General features: G+C 37.2%; 1 protein-coding gene across 3 annotated transcripts; it reads left to right on the forward strand.

The window, feature by feature from the left end:
* The first annotated feature begins 8,254 nt into the window (after positions 1-8,254).
* Positions 8,255-14,649, forward strand: LOC148876267 (putative mannitol dehydrogenase). Of its 3 annotated transcripts, none has more exons than XM_088966472.1 (6): positions 8,255-8,546; positions 11,882-11,995; positions 12,733-13,246; positions 13,715-13,868; positions 14,066-14,270; positions 14,370-14,649. In XM_088966472.1, the coding sequence occupies exons 1-6, from the start codon at positions 8,446-8,448 to the stop codon at positions 14,371-14,373; spliced, it is 1,092 nt and encodes a 363-aa protein (XP_088822598.1). In that variant the 5' UTR covers positions 8,255-8,445; the 3' UTR covers positions 14,374-14,649. The 3 variants fall into 3 exon arrangements, with proteins under 3 accessions (XP_088822598.1, XP_088822597.1, XP_088822599.1); XM_088966471.1 differs by having other exon boundaries at positions 14,066-14,265; XM_088966473.1 differs by having other exon boundaries at positions 14,066-14,261.

Below are 14,649 nucleotides of genomic sequence, written 5' to 3' on the forward strand. Positions count from 1 at the left end.
AAAGCAACATTGTACCTTGCAGTCGAGGGAGAGGTCCTATCTTGTTGGTCAATGTTTGATCATTAAGGGCTGAGAGGTTAAGTGTAAGACCATTTAGGGCTTTTATACATGATGGGATAATCTCACTTAAGACCATAGTCCTTGGGCCTTCACAAGATGGCTGGACTCAATGACCATTTAGTATAAATTTTGGGCCCATTAAGAGCCCATACTGATACACTGCCAGGCTTTGTCATAGAAGTTAGGTTGAACCCATATGGCTTTTGTGAAGATCAATATTAGGGTCCCACGCCATACAAAGAAATCCAAGTTAGCCAACAACTTATTAGGGATGTGAGCCATTTACTTAATGGGCCTAGGGCCCAAGATTAATTGGATTATCATCATGGGCAAATTTGGGAATGGATATGGGTTTGGATCAGAAGCTAAGGATAAGAGGATAAGTCTTATCCACTTAAAGAGTTCAGATCCAAATAAAGATTTGGATTAGGAAACTCTTAATTAGATTATGGGATAAGCTCTTTAAGCTATATAAATAGAGGAGGGTGAACTTCTCAAAGTTTACATGCTGCTCTTAGTTCTCCATCTCTCCTTCTACTCTTGCTGCCCTAACCCTAATTCGATCTCCATTTTTTAACTAATAGAAATCAGTTTTGATTTTGATTTTTGCAAGAAAAATCATATCTGATTTCATGCTCACCTCTAGGGGTGGATTCGAGCCGAGCTGAGCCGAATAGTACCGGGCTCAAGACTATTCTATAAGGCTTGAGCTCGAGCTTGAGCCAGAACCTTGAGCTCGAGCTAGGCTCGAGTCAAGAGTTCATAAGCTCAAGCTCGGCTCGGCTCGACTTGACTTGTTTTATATTTTATGAAAATATTTTATAAAAATAAAAATTATATATAATTTTTTTATTTTATATTTAAAAAATTAAGAATTATAATATTTTTATTATATATATATAGGCTCGAGCTCAGTTTGTCTAATATTTGAGCCACTAAATTGGGCTTGAGCTCGGCTGAAACTGAGCCAAGTCGAGCTTTTCACGAGCCGAGCTCGAGCAGCTCATGAAAAGCTTGGTTCGTTGCCACCCCTACTCACCTCCCATGCTCAATCCAAGCTGTGGATTCCATATAAGGTATTGCTCTCACTTTCTTTTGGTTTCAAATCTAGTCCGGTTTGGATAAAAAATGATCATTAAAAAATGCAGTCTTTCTAAAACTGGGAATACGATTCTTGGAAGGGAGAAATTTTTTTTTGAAATTTCACCCAACCACCCTGCATGGTTCGGCCATCCATATAATGGATCTTCCCTCCCTTTAGTGGTATCAGAGCCAGGTTCAATCTTGAACCGAATTAGATCATATCTGAAGTAGATCCAAATCGGTAGAACTATTCTACCCGATTTACGCACTTAGCAGTTTTTTTGAGAAATCGGTTCTCAGTTTTGGGCGTTTTGATTTGAAATTAATTCTTTATTATTCTACAATAATTTTAGAATGGTTCTATGATTATTTCTTGAATTTTGGGATATTGGTGTGATGGAGATTGAATTCTTTATTGGCGCCAAAATTTGCGCACCCTGCAATTTCATTCTATTAAATTTTGGTATGTAAATAATTTTTTTTAGACATAATGTATAGGATTCAATCTGATGTGATTAATAGAAAATTAGTTTTTTTCTACTTTTTTTTACATTGGAAGACTTGCTGGAGAGTGCGGAGGAGAAGAAGAAGTTTTTGTAGAAATGAAATCTGCAATCTGCGATTAACCCTATTCTTACAGGTTTGCAATTCGTCCATATTAGATTCGGACCATCACACTTGTAGCCCTATGTGATGTGTTTTCTTGCTGCGATTGAATCTCAATTTCAGCTGATAATTAATTCAGATCAAAATCTTGAAAACTGTAACATGTTTTGGACACCAAACCCTAGGCCAAACTAACCCAAGTTGGTCCAAACTGGTTGGGCCAAACCCATGGTTCGATGGGGTCTGTTTTCAGCCCCATGGGTCACATTTTAAGTGACTCAAATTTGGTTATGGGCTAGGGGTTTGGTGGTCCATCACATGATACAGTTCTGCCCTCCCTTGTAAAACCTAATTTATGTTAAGTTAAATCCAGAACAACCCAACTGTTGTATGGGCCGAACTGCCTTTTGGAGTTTAGCTCATATAACCAAATAGTATTATTGGATAACATATGGGCCTTAATGGGCTGATTTTGTATTAACTTAAAATAATTAAGGCTTTTACAAGTAATCAATTGATTGGATCAATTTGTGAATGTGATTGTTTGTGATGTGCTGAATGTGATTCGCACATGGGCCATAAGTACTTGGCCATGTTTAATCGTTAGTGGCTTTCTGCGAACACCATGGCTAAATGCGCATCATTTCCATGGTGCCCTAAAGATCATTGGATAATATTCCTTCTCAATGGGCCCTAGATTAGCTTCCTCCCCAAGAGGAACCGTGCGGAACCCTGGCTCGTTTTGGGCCCATTTGAATCTGACTTTATGAAAGTCAGTGGGAGCTACTTTATGAAAGCAAGTGATAAGGAATTTCATATGATGAATTCTCTAAAGGCCCTCCATCATTAGTATGAAAATGGGCTGAATTGGCAATGAGGAGATGCATCATAAAATTGGGTTATCCATTTGTGGGTCTAGTCTATTGGATTGCTTCATAAGATGATAGGGGCGTCATAAACCAATGTGAGAGGGGCTTATCCTAAAATGGAAGACTCTCTCACAATACCTTGGGGTCCATGATATGATGGGTCATCACTTACTGAATAGAAATGTTTAACCTAAAATGATAATGAACCTTATTTAAAAGAGGCCAAATGAAAAGCTCATTAGATGAGTGGATAAGATCCTTCACAGAAAGTGGTGGGGTTTTGCAGCTGAAACAATTGGCTCCATTCACCTATGTGATTTCTCACATTTCCAAAGACATAATCACATTTTCGTCAGTGAGATAGGAGGGAAATCTCATAAATGAATAAATGAAAATGGAAAATAGATAAAAGACCTTTCTATGTAATTAACATGAATCAATTTTTAGGTCGTGAACTAATTTGTGTTACCTTTTATCAGAAATGGCAAACGGACAATCTGTCAAGTTGTTGGATGATAACAAACTAAAAGGGCCCAACTATGCTGATTGGATTCGTAACTTTATGTTGGTTCTGACGTCCGAGAAATTGGACAATGTTGCCAAAAATCCTGCACTAGAACGTTTGGGTGATATGGCTTCCGAGGCCTGTAAGAAAGAGTATCAGGAATGGAAAGAGAAGAACTCTCTTGCCTGGTGTTACGTCATAGAATCTTTAGACAATCAGATACAGAGACAATTCGATAAGATCGAAGTGTCTAAGGATATCATGGATGGTCTAAAGACAATGTATGAGGAGCAAAATCAGTCTACCTATTAGAAGGTCCTCAAACTGTTGATGACCACCCAGATGACCGAGAGCTAATAGGTCCATGACTATTGTTTAAAAATGATGAGTTATATCAATGAATAGGAGGGTCATGGTTCTTAGCTCGATGAGGACATTAAAACTGATGCTATCTTAAACTCTCTGCCTCCCTCTTTCAATCAGTTTGTCATGAATTACAAATGAACAAGCTAAAAGTTAGCCTTCAGAAACTCAGCAATATGTTGTAGAGGTCCAAAGAACATATAAAGAAGGATAACCAGATAGCCATGCTTGTTGAAGGTGGCAAGTCAGGCAAGAGAAAGAGGAAGGCTAAGAAAAAACCTCAAAAGAAGGTAATTCCGAATCTCTTGTTATAGAGACTAATATGTTGGTCACTTCTACATCCTGGTGTATTGACTTTGTGGCTTCTACTCATGTATGTAACACATTGTAGGGGTTCAAAGCAGAAGGCTGAGTGAGGATGAAATAGTGCTTTACTTGGGGACTTCTGCAACAATTGCAGCTACAGCTATAGGAACTATAGATTTAATTTTCAGAGATGGAATTGTTAGGCTTAAAGATTGTCTTTATGTACCTACTTTGAGAAGAAATTTGATTTCTATTACAAAATTGTTCAAGGATGGTTATTCTATTTTGTTTAGTAATACGATTACTATTAAAATAAATAACAAATTCCTCACTTATGGAGAACTTGAGAATGGTCTCTTTATCCTCAATCATTCTCTAGGAACTAACATAACCAAAACTACGTCGAAAATTATCCTTAAGAAAAGATCACGTGATATGGTAAATCCCACGTGCTTGTGGCATTACCGACTTGGCCACATCAATAGAGATCGTATAACAAGGTTGGTAAATGATGGTCGTTTGGATTTTTTAACTGTAGAAGATCTTACAGCTTGTGAACCTTGCCTTTAGGGTAAGATGACGAAACAACCAATTACGAGAAAGCCCGAAAGATCTACAGGCACACTTGACCTGATACATATTGATGTATGTGGTCCCATGAATGTTAGGACATGTAACCAACACGTTTGTTTTATAACTTTCACCGGTGATTACTCTCAGCATGGTTACGTGTACCTAATGAGACATAAGTCTGAATCCTTTGAAAAGTTCAAGGAGTTTAGACAAGAGGTCGAGAAACAGTTGGGGAGACAAATCAAGGCCTTTCAATCTGATCAAGGAGGCAAATATCTCTCCGACAAATTCATGGACTACTTAAAGGACAATGGGAATGTATCACAGTTGTCTCCTCTTGCTACACCACAATTAAACGATGTATCAGAAAGGGGGAACCAAACTCTATTAGATATGGTCCGATCACTTCTCATCCACTCAGAACTATCTACATCCTTTTAGGGATACACATTGAAGACTGCGATATACGTGCTAAACCAGGTTCCAACAAATCTATTCCTAAGACTCCCTATGAGCTCTAGACCGATAAGAAACCAAGTGTAAGATACTGCAAGGTTTGGTGTTATCCAACACATGTTAAAAGACCAAGTGCTGACAAATTGGAATCTAAGACCAGTCTTTGCCTATTTGTAGGCTACCCCAAAAGCTCTGTAGGATACCTATTCTATGACCCAAGAGAGCAAAAAGTGTTTTATAGTCGAAATGCCTACTTCTTGGAAGAATATTACATTATGAACAATCATCGTCAGGAAATTATTCTTGATGAAGAGAGCCTAGAAGTAGTGGGAGATGTCCCATACGCTCCAGATAACACCCAACTGAAAAGATCTACTTGGGTTTTTAGGCCTCCATTTTGTTATGGCAATGATCAAGAAAGTTACTTGATGGAAGCCATGATCAGTGAGGAAGATCTCATGACTTATACAGAAGCAATATTGGAAATAGAGAATTTGAAGTGGGTAGATGCCATGAGAGCCAATATGGACTCAATGGAAACCAACAAGGTCTGGACTCTCGTAGACCCACACCCTGGGGTGAAAGCAATTGGTTGCAAATGGATCTACAAGAGGAAGAAGGGCCTTGATGGGAAGGTTGAGACCTATAAAGCTCGACTTGTAGCGAAGGGGGTACACTCAAAAAGAGGGAATCATTTATGAGGAAACCTTTTCGCCAGTGGCCATGCTTAAATCCATATGGATCCTGCTAGTTGTAGCATCACACTATGCCTATGAGATTTGGCAAATGGATGTCAAAACCACGTTCCTGAATGGTGATCTTACTAAAGATATTTATATGCAGCAACCGCAAAGTTGCATTGTTGTGAGTCAAGAACACATGGTGTGTAAACTTAACCAATCCATCTATGGACTTAAGCAAGTTTTAAGAAGTTGGAACATTCGATTTAACTCTACCATCAAACATTTTGACTTTAAGCAGAATCCGAATGAGCCTTGTGTTTATAGGAAATCAGTGAGAGATAAAGTTACGATCTTAGTTCTATATGTAGATGATATTCTACTCAATGGGAATGATGTAAGAATGTTGACTAAAATGAAGGTATGGCTTTCGCAACAATTCTTCATGAAAGATCTTAGAGATGCCTTTTACATCTTGGGACTTCGACTCTATAGAGATAGATCGAAAAGGATAATAGGATTATCACAGTCTACTTACATTGACAAGATTGTCAAAAGATAAAGCATGGAGAACTCCAAAAAGTGATTTGTCCCTTTCAAACACGCAGTCACTCTCTCCTCAACCGTAAGGAGCATCATGTATGCCATGTTGTGCACTCGACTAGACATATCTTAGGCCATGAGTGTTGTAAGTAGATACCAATCAAACCTAGAACAGGGGCACTAGACAATTGTAAAGAACATACTCAATTACCTTCGGAGGATAAAGAGTTTTGTTTGGTACTCAATGGTAGTTCACTATAGATCCTATGGTATACTGCTGTTGACTTCCAGTTACACCCAGATGATAGAAAGTTTACATTTGGTTGCATCTTCATTATGGGATCCTGTGCAGTTAGCTGGAAAAGTAGCAAACAAGGGTCCACAACAGATTCCACGACTGAGGCCAAGTACATTGCCGCAAGTGACAACACTGGAGTCATTCCACTATTGTGTGACAACACTTGAGTCATTATTCAAGCTAAGGAGCCAAGAGCCTACTCAAAGTCAAAGCACATCGAGAGTAAGTACCATGTACTGCGGGAGATTGTTGGTAGAGGGGACGTCCAGATTCAGATGGTAGCATCAGCGAAAAATGTAGGAGACCCATTGACAAAGCCCTTGACATAGAAAGTGTTTGAGAAACACGTGAACAGCATGGAACTCTGGCTTGTACCTGATTGGACCTAAGTATAAGTGGGAGTTGTTAGACAGTGTATGCACTTAGCTCCAATCAGATTGATGTACATTAGGCATTATTGTAAATGAATAAAAGTACATAATTGATTCATGTTATACTTGATGTGTTTCTATGTAATTACCCTTAAACTGGACACTTATGGGACTCGTGTTAGCTTAAAATGTTCACAGTTGTTGAATAAACCTAGGGAGGTTTATTTTGCCTAGGCTGACACTAATGTGCTGCCAAGTTGGTTGGGGTATATGTAGTGTGTGTTTGCTTGAAACACTGAACCCGAACCATTTTCCAGTTATGCCCTGGACCTTAGAGACCGGTGGGCAAAACTAGAAAGTTGCACCTAACCCCTAGACTCGATTATAATAATGCATTAGGTGTCTGATTAGTCTAACTTTGATATGTCAATCAGTGAGATCTTTTGGAGTCAAAGCCTGGGTATGTTGGGGCAATCTGAGAATTCACTCAAATGGGTGATCATAGTGGTAGGATCAACCCCTTCGTTAGGCAAAGTGAATGATCAGGAATTGCACTATTTTTTATGAAAACCAAAACTGTTGGCAATCGATTTTAAAAATGATATTTAGAAAATGCAGTTTTTTTCTAAAACTGGGAATATGATTCTTGGAAGGGAAAAAATAAATTTTTGAAATTTCGCATAGCCACCCTACATGGTTCGGCTATTCATATGATGAATCTCCCTTCCCTTCATATATATCTATGATCACATTGATTTGATTTATAAATAATCAAACCGAAACCGACCAAATTGAATCGAATTGAATTAGTTTGGTCGATTTGATTGATTTGATAAACAGCCCTGTATGCACGGAACATCTTTGAAATCGGAAATGTAGTTGCACGAAAGGAGAATGAGGTTTTGTTGAGGCTATAGTCGAGGCATCATCGAGGTTTTCTTGTGGCTTTTGGGTATGGCATATTACCTCGAGACTCGAGTGAAAGATGCGAAAATCTTCGGTAGCAATTCTAACGGAGGAAACCGCATAATTAAGCTGCAAGGTTTTTACATATTTTCCATTTGTTTTTTAGTGGGGGAAGTGGAGAAGAGGAAGATGATGGGAAAGTGCGAGTTCCTTTGTAGTTTAATGTAGTTCGTTTTAGCAATTAATGGCGTGAGATCAAACCCAGCTGCCACTAAGGTTGGGGAAATGTTTTAAGAGGACGGGGCTTCAATCCCCATTCCTAACCCCAAACCCAATCGAAGATTTCTATTAATCGCCGTCAATAATTCCCATTCTCGATGAAAATCAGTCCCACCAGGCTGAAAAAATTACCGTACGACTGGACTTATTATATCTAATAGGGGTTTTATAGCTCAGTCTACCTTAATGCGGAACTGTCCACTTATCCCTATCTTATATGAACTATGAACAGGCTTCAGATGAGTCACATCACGTCATACGCCATGCAAAACCATTTGTATAGCCTATTGAAGTCCATAACTACCACATGTACGTATACCCTCTCAATTAATTAATTGTAGTTATATCATGGAACTACGCTCATATCAAGGAGCTAGTGTCATGTGCTTCTTTTAAAGCGAGGGAGGGGGGGGGGGGGGGTGCATTTATCTGTTATCTGCAACAACCATCTCTTCTCTTCTCCTCTACTGTCCCCAGTTCTTGAGTTCTGATCGAGAGACTGATCAGACTGAAACAACAACGTACAAACAGCCAATATCAGAAGCAAATGTCGAAATCTCCAGAACAAGAAGAGCACCCACGGAAGGCATTCGGATGGGCTGCAAGAGATACTTCTGGGAGCCTCTCCCCTTTCAATTTCTCTAGAAGGTATTTTTTTTTTCTCTCCCCAGGCAAAAACAACTCATCGTCCCATGCATCTTCATCCTTTTTCAACTAATCCATCTGCATCTTCATCTTTGACAAACGAAACAGCACAGACAGGAGGCTTTTTGTGTGTAGAAATATAGAATAATGAAATCATTTTTAATAGTTTCTCGATCTAGTAATTTTTGTAACTTGTTTTATAATATTTCCTGGGGATGTAGACTTTGGATTCCAGACTTTTGCTGTCAAAAGGATGATGGCAGGTGTTTCTCACCAAAATATTCTGTTTGAATGGATGATGAAACATGTGAGGCATCAAATGGTTCGTAGCCAGAATTGGAATCTACGAGAGGCCGGGTGGGTAGGCATTGGATAAAGAAAAGTAAGGTTTGATGGGGTTTTAAGTCATTTGCCTTTTTTGCCAGCTGGAATGAGATTCTATTTCCAATGGAAGGCCAGAATGGTCACCCTGCCAAGAATGAGAGTGGGAATCCCATTCTTGATTCTACCAGGCCAACTAATTAAACGGATTTCACACCTCTGTTCCCCCACAAACCAAACGGGCCCTTAGTACTCCATCTTAATGATTTAAAGATGCTGTAGCTACCATCTATAATTCCCATGGCCAATACTCAATACAGCCCACACACTGCATCACTGGCAGATAGCACGTACTATGCGTCGGTGTGAATGTGATTATTTAACTTCTACCAAGCAGGCACGGTTGGCAGTACAAATTTTGCATCTCGAAAAACAATGCATGCAAAGTTTGCACATGTGGAGGGTTTTACTATATTTGATTTGGTTGCAACCTGGATCTATAGGCCTATAACCAATGAAAATTCGTCATGTTTTAATGTCATCTGTTAAGTGTAGGAGAAGGTAGTTGGGGAGAGTAAAAGTGGAAGCAAACTGATGTGGGTAATCCCCATTTTGCTCCTCCACCCATGAGTGGATATTCACTCTTAATTGGCTCCGAAGCAAATGGTACATGTAGCAGGCAGAAAGCACAATTAGATTAGAAACAGCTCGGAATTGATATTAATTCACGGGGCAGGCAGTGATGTATAAAGTGGGGATTTTTAACATTTTGAATATTTATAAATCTGCATAATTTTCTGTTTATATTAATAATATTTTTGGATTTTACGTGTGGAATATACTTTACCATTTGACTTTAAAACTTTGTACAACCACCACCAACTACTATCTGGAAAAGGAACCGTTTGCCTTCAATTTTCCATTCGGGTCAAACAGATTGACCCATGATATCAATAATTTGGAAATCCTCCACCCCCCTGGTTGTATTTCTAGGTATTTAAATTTATGACATGGGGTCCCATCTCCCATGGGTTACATTAAGTTAAAGAGGCTGATATTTCTCTTATACCCTGAAAAGTTATTAATTTAATAAGCTAGGGAAAGAGAGGTAGGTAGGTGACCGGAAGGAAAGAGATAGAAGGAGAAGTGAAAAAAGTGCAAGTTTTCAAAATTCAAAATGTGGTGCTGTGAACCCACAAAGTACTGATTGGGTCGAATGGTTTAACGGTTTAACCATCTGAATCAATGGTCTTTTGACTTTTCAATGGCTTTTTTAATAATAGCGGTCCATGGAATAACCGGACCCGGAACCATGACCGTTCCTGGTTCAAATGGTCTTATATACCATCCGGGTTCCTGGGGTTTTTAAAACCATGGAGATAAGTAGTTAAGTTTCCATTAAATCCAATGGGATCCAGTCCAGTTTCCACCAACCTAACCCAAACAAGAACCAAGCATTCACCCTCTGGTTGATGATAAAGACTTTATTGAGTGCTATTAGACCCTGAAATTACTATTGGTGGTTGAGTAGAATTTAGAAATACTAGTCAGGACCCGTGCAATATACAGTAAAATTTGAGAAAGGAGAATTTATGACATTTCCGATTAAACGATGTTCATCTGAGTTCAATTCAAGCATTTTTTTGGGTTATATTTAGTTTATTCGATCACTATTCAAGTTGCACTTTATTGAGAGTGACTAATTTCTTATGCTCTAGATAAATTTGTATTATTTTTTTACATCAACATTTTCTATTTTGAATGCTAATGGAAGGAAAACATTTGTTCCTTTTTCTCAAAACAACATGGAAGATTTTTGTTATGGTTAGAACATATGATTGTTAGAAAACCCAAGGAGGTTTTATAATTTTCCCTATTTTTAAATAGAATTTAAGTTGATTTTAAATTAATTAAAATATATTTAAGGTTAATACGTTTTTATTAATTTTTCTTTTTATTAATCCTTATTAATTTTAAATAATTATATTAAATTTTTATTTTTCAATGAAATTTAAGTTCATTAGTAAAAATTAATTATAAAACTAATAATTGTTAAATAATTTTGTATTAGTTTTATATTAATTTTAAATGGTATTAGTTTTTAACTTATCTTATCACATCTTTTTAACTTATTTGTTTTTATTATATTAATAAATTTTTATCAATTATAATTAATCATTATTTTTATTTAAGCAATTTAATAAATTATTCTTACTATGGTTAATTAATTTTTATTATTTTAAATAGAATATAAATGGATTATAATTTTGATGATGCTTTATTCAATGTTTTCAACTCATCATTTACTTAGACGGTTAAACCATTCAAAACCATTACTTGGCCATATTTTTAATTTTGGGTTTCCTAAAACCTATTATTTTTTTCAAAAACCATTGATTTGGTCAAAACATATTCAACCTGTGTGGTTGAACCATTAACCCTTTTGGTCTAGTCATTGGGTCATGGCCCATGGGTTACAATATACAATGTATTGAAAATTTCTAGAGGACTTTCTGCTTAGTTGTTTGATTGGGGTGATTTTTTTTTTCTTTTTGGGTAACTTTTCATGATCTTTGCAACCCCACTATACAAAAAAAAAAAAAAAAAAAAAAAAAACTCATTTTTTTGTCTCAAATTTCAATTTCTTGCTCTTTTATTTATAAAAAATAAAAAACTAAAATAAGTACAAGTTGAACCTAAATAATATAAACACACATAAAATGTAATTATATTATATCATATTATACATATACAAATGGATGATGTGCCATTGTTTGATTTGTCCAACTTGGACAGTTGAACTGTTGACCCATTACCTAGAGGCAAAAACTATTCAGCCTCCAAGTCGGTTTTTAAAACATTGGTTTTATTTGTTGAGTGAATTAAACAATAACTTATGGTTGGAACATAAGTTGTTGAGCCTCATGCCCTAGTTATTACAGTGCAAGAGTTCTTTGTGAGTTGTGAAAAGAAAAAACATTGTCACTGTTGTTTGAAATATTCTTGTTATGTTGCAGGGAAAATGGAATTGATGATGTCACCATAAAAATCCTTTACTGTGGAGTCTGCCACTCTGACCTTCATTTAGCCAAGAATGATTGGGGATACACAATGTACCCTGTTGTTCCTGGGTATGGCACCTCTCGCCCACCTTGCATAAATTTCTTGTGTTGTGTTCTTGCACTTTTTGTTATTTAAGTAGATGTGGATAAACAAATTTGGAGAAAGGATATTGTTTATGAAGCTCTGATTGTAGATAAAAATGTCTCACAGATTTTGATTTCTCAGCTCTGTTGATTTTCTGTTTATTCAAATGCAAATACAATGAATGGTAGTAGGATATCTTCTTTTCTTTTAATTTAGGCTCTGTTTGTTTCAACATAAAATGGATGGAAAACTTTTCAGACTGAAACATTTTAGCTATTATTTCCATCCCTTCTACAGAAAAAAAAAAAAATCTTGTTTTCTGCCCCTTCTAATTTGTTCTGATGTAAATGGAAAGAAAAACAAAGTTTCTCGTTGTAAAAGGATATTGAAAAGATTTCCATCCATTTTAGATTGAAAAGAAATGGATTTGTTTCAATAATGAAGTATTGGTTTTATTATTCAACATGTATCTGGTTAATCTTATAATATTGTTATTTCTCTCAGAAATACTAAATTGCTTTGTCAAGTATCTTATATCAAAAAGTTGATGGAGTTTCAAGTCTAACACAACCTTCTATATATTCTTGGAAGGTAAATTGATATTTTTCAAGATGTAGTTAGCAAGCATGCATGCCTGTAGATGCATGTATACTGAAACATCAACCAACTAAGTCAATAAGTCATTCTGGGGAAGATCCTGATGCTTAATTTTCTGGTGCAGTCATGAAATTGTGGGAGTTGTGACTGAAGTTGGGAGTAATGTGACAAATCTTAGAATTGGAGAGCATGTTGGGGTTGGTGCCATGGTGGGTTCATGTAAGACATGTCAAAGCTGCCAGCAGGATTTGGAGAACTACTGCCCCAAGATGATATTTACATATAACTCCATTAACTATGATGGAACCAAAACCTATGGTGGCTATTCTGATATGGTTGTTGTCAACAAGGACTTCGTGCTCTGCTGGCCCGATAACCTTCCTCCTGATTCAGGCGCGCCTCTGCTGTGTGCAGGGATTACAGTTTACAGTCCAATGAAATATTATGGAATGACTGAGCCAGGAAAGCATTTAGGTGTTGTTGGACTTGGGGGGCTTGGTCATATAGCAGTGAAGTTGGGTAAGGCCTTTGGGCTGAAGGTTACTGTCATTAGTACCTCCCCACATAAGGAGGCTGAGGCAACAGAAAGACTTGGTGCTGATTCATTTATTGTTAGCCGGGATCCAGTAAAAGTGAAGGTACATAATTAATTTTCTTTACATCTAAACTTCACACTTTCAGAGAGAAGAAACATTAAGAGTGCTGAAAATTATCAAAGATCTCTCAACTAGCATTATCTCACAAACTCAGCTAGTATGATGGGTTGCTCCTGAGTTCATCAATTTCTTAGTTCTGTTGTTGTTTTGGTGATGATAGTGATGGTATTATTGGGATCTCAGCAGATCATTCAGGATTGATTGATGTTAACTCTTTATCTCTCACTAGTAAAAAGCAACTGCAGCAAACCACCAGAGCAAATGGTAGTAGAGAACATTAGTTAACCATTTTTGGCATGGCCCATTGAGCTTGATAGATCAGATCAGTACCAAAAGGATGATATCAGTTAGACAAAAAGAAGAAAAAACCGATTTATTAAACAAAAAGATCAATAATCAATCAATGAATGAACCCCCAATAGAAAATAATTATCTTCTGTTTCTGTGCAGGCAGCTTTAGGTACCATGGACTACATAATTGACACTGTATCTGCAGTCCATCCCTTGGCTCCACTTCTGGGTCTCTTGAAGCCACATGGAAAGCTGATAACCCTGGGGCTGCCTGACAAGCCTCTAGAGCTTCCCATCTTTCCCTTGGTACTGGGTAAGCAATACAATAAACCCTTCCAGTGTAGAAAGAAAGATAATCTTGTTCTGTATCTTCTTGTACCATCAATATTCATTACCCATGTTCAGTGGCATTGCAAGATTGGGACAGAAAACAAAACAACTTCCACATGTTAATTTAGAGCTTATATTGTAGGCTTCTCTTTTGACAACAATTTTCTGTTTGTATCATAGGTAGGAAACTTGTGGGGGGCAGTGACATAGGAGGGATAAAAGAGACACAGGAAATGTTGGAATTCTGTGCAAAGCACAATATCGCAGCAGATATCGAGCTGATCCAAATGGACTACATTAATACTGCCATGGAAAGGCTAGCCAAGGCTGATGTCCAGTATCGATTTGTGATCGATGTGGCAAACTCCTTGTCTCAGTATGTAGGGCATGTTCCTTGTCATCATCTTTACATGACATTCACTCATATAGTTGTATTTTGGAGATGAGCTTCAAAAGTAATGCCATTTTTTTTTCTGTTTTGCAGGTAATGTCTTAGTGTATCCAACAACAATAATGGGAATGAAAGGCTAAATAGGTAGATCCACCACTGGACACATCTGATACATATCTAGTCATGAATGTAGTTAAAAATTGAACTAGGTTTTACTTAGACATGTTGCTTCCTGTTATTGGGATCAATATCTCATAAACCAAGTCAGACACCATTACTGTAATAAGGTACTGGTTGAATCTTGGCAATTCCAGTCAACTTTCATTGAACAAGACTACTTATTATCTGAAGCTGATGTTTTCTTGTGCTGCTA

This window comes from Nelumbo lutea, chromosome 1 (assembly GCF_056320005.1).
Source record: "Nelumbo lutea isolate HS-2025 chromosome 1, American lotus-T2T, whole genome shotgun sequence".
Lineage (NCBI taxonomy): Eukaryota > Viridiplantae > Streptophyta > Magnoliopsida > Proteales > Nelumbonaceae > Nelumbo > Nelumbo lutea.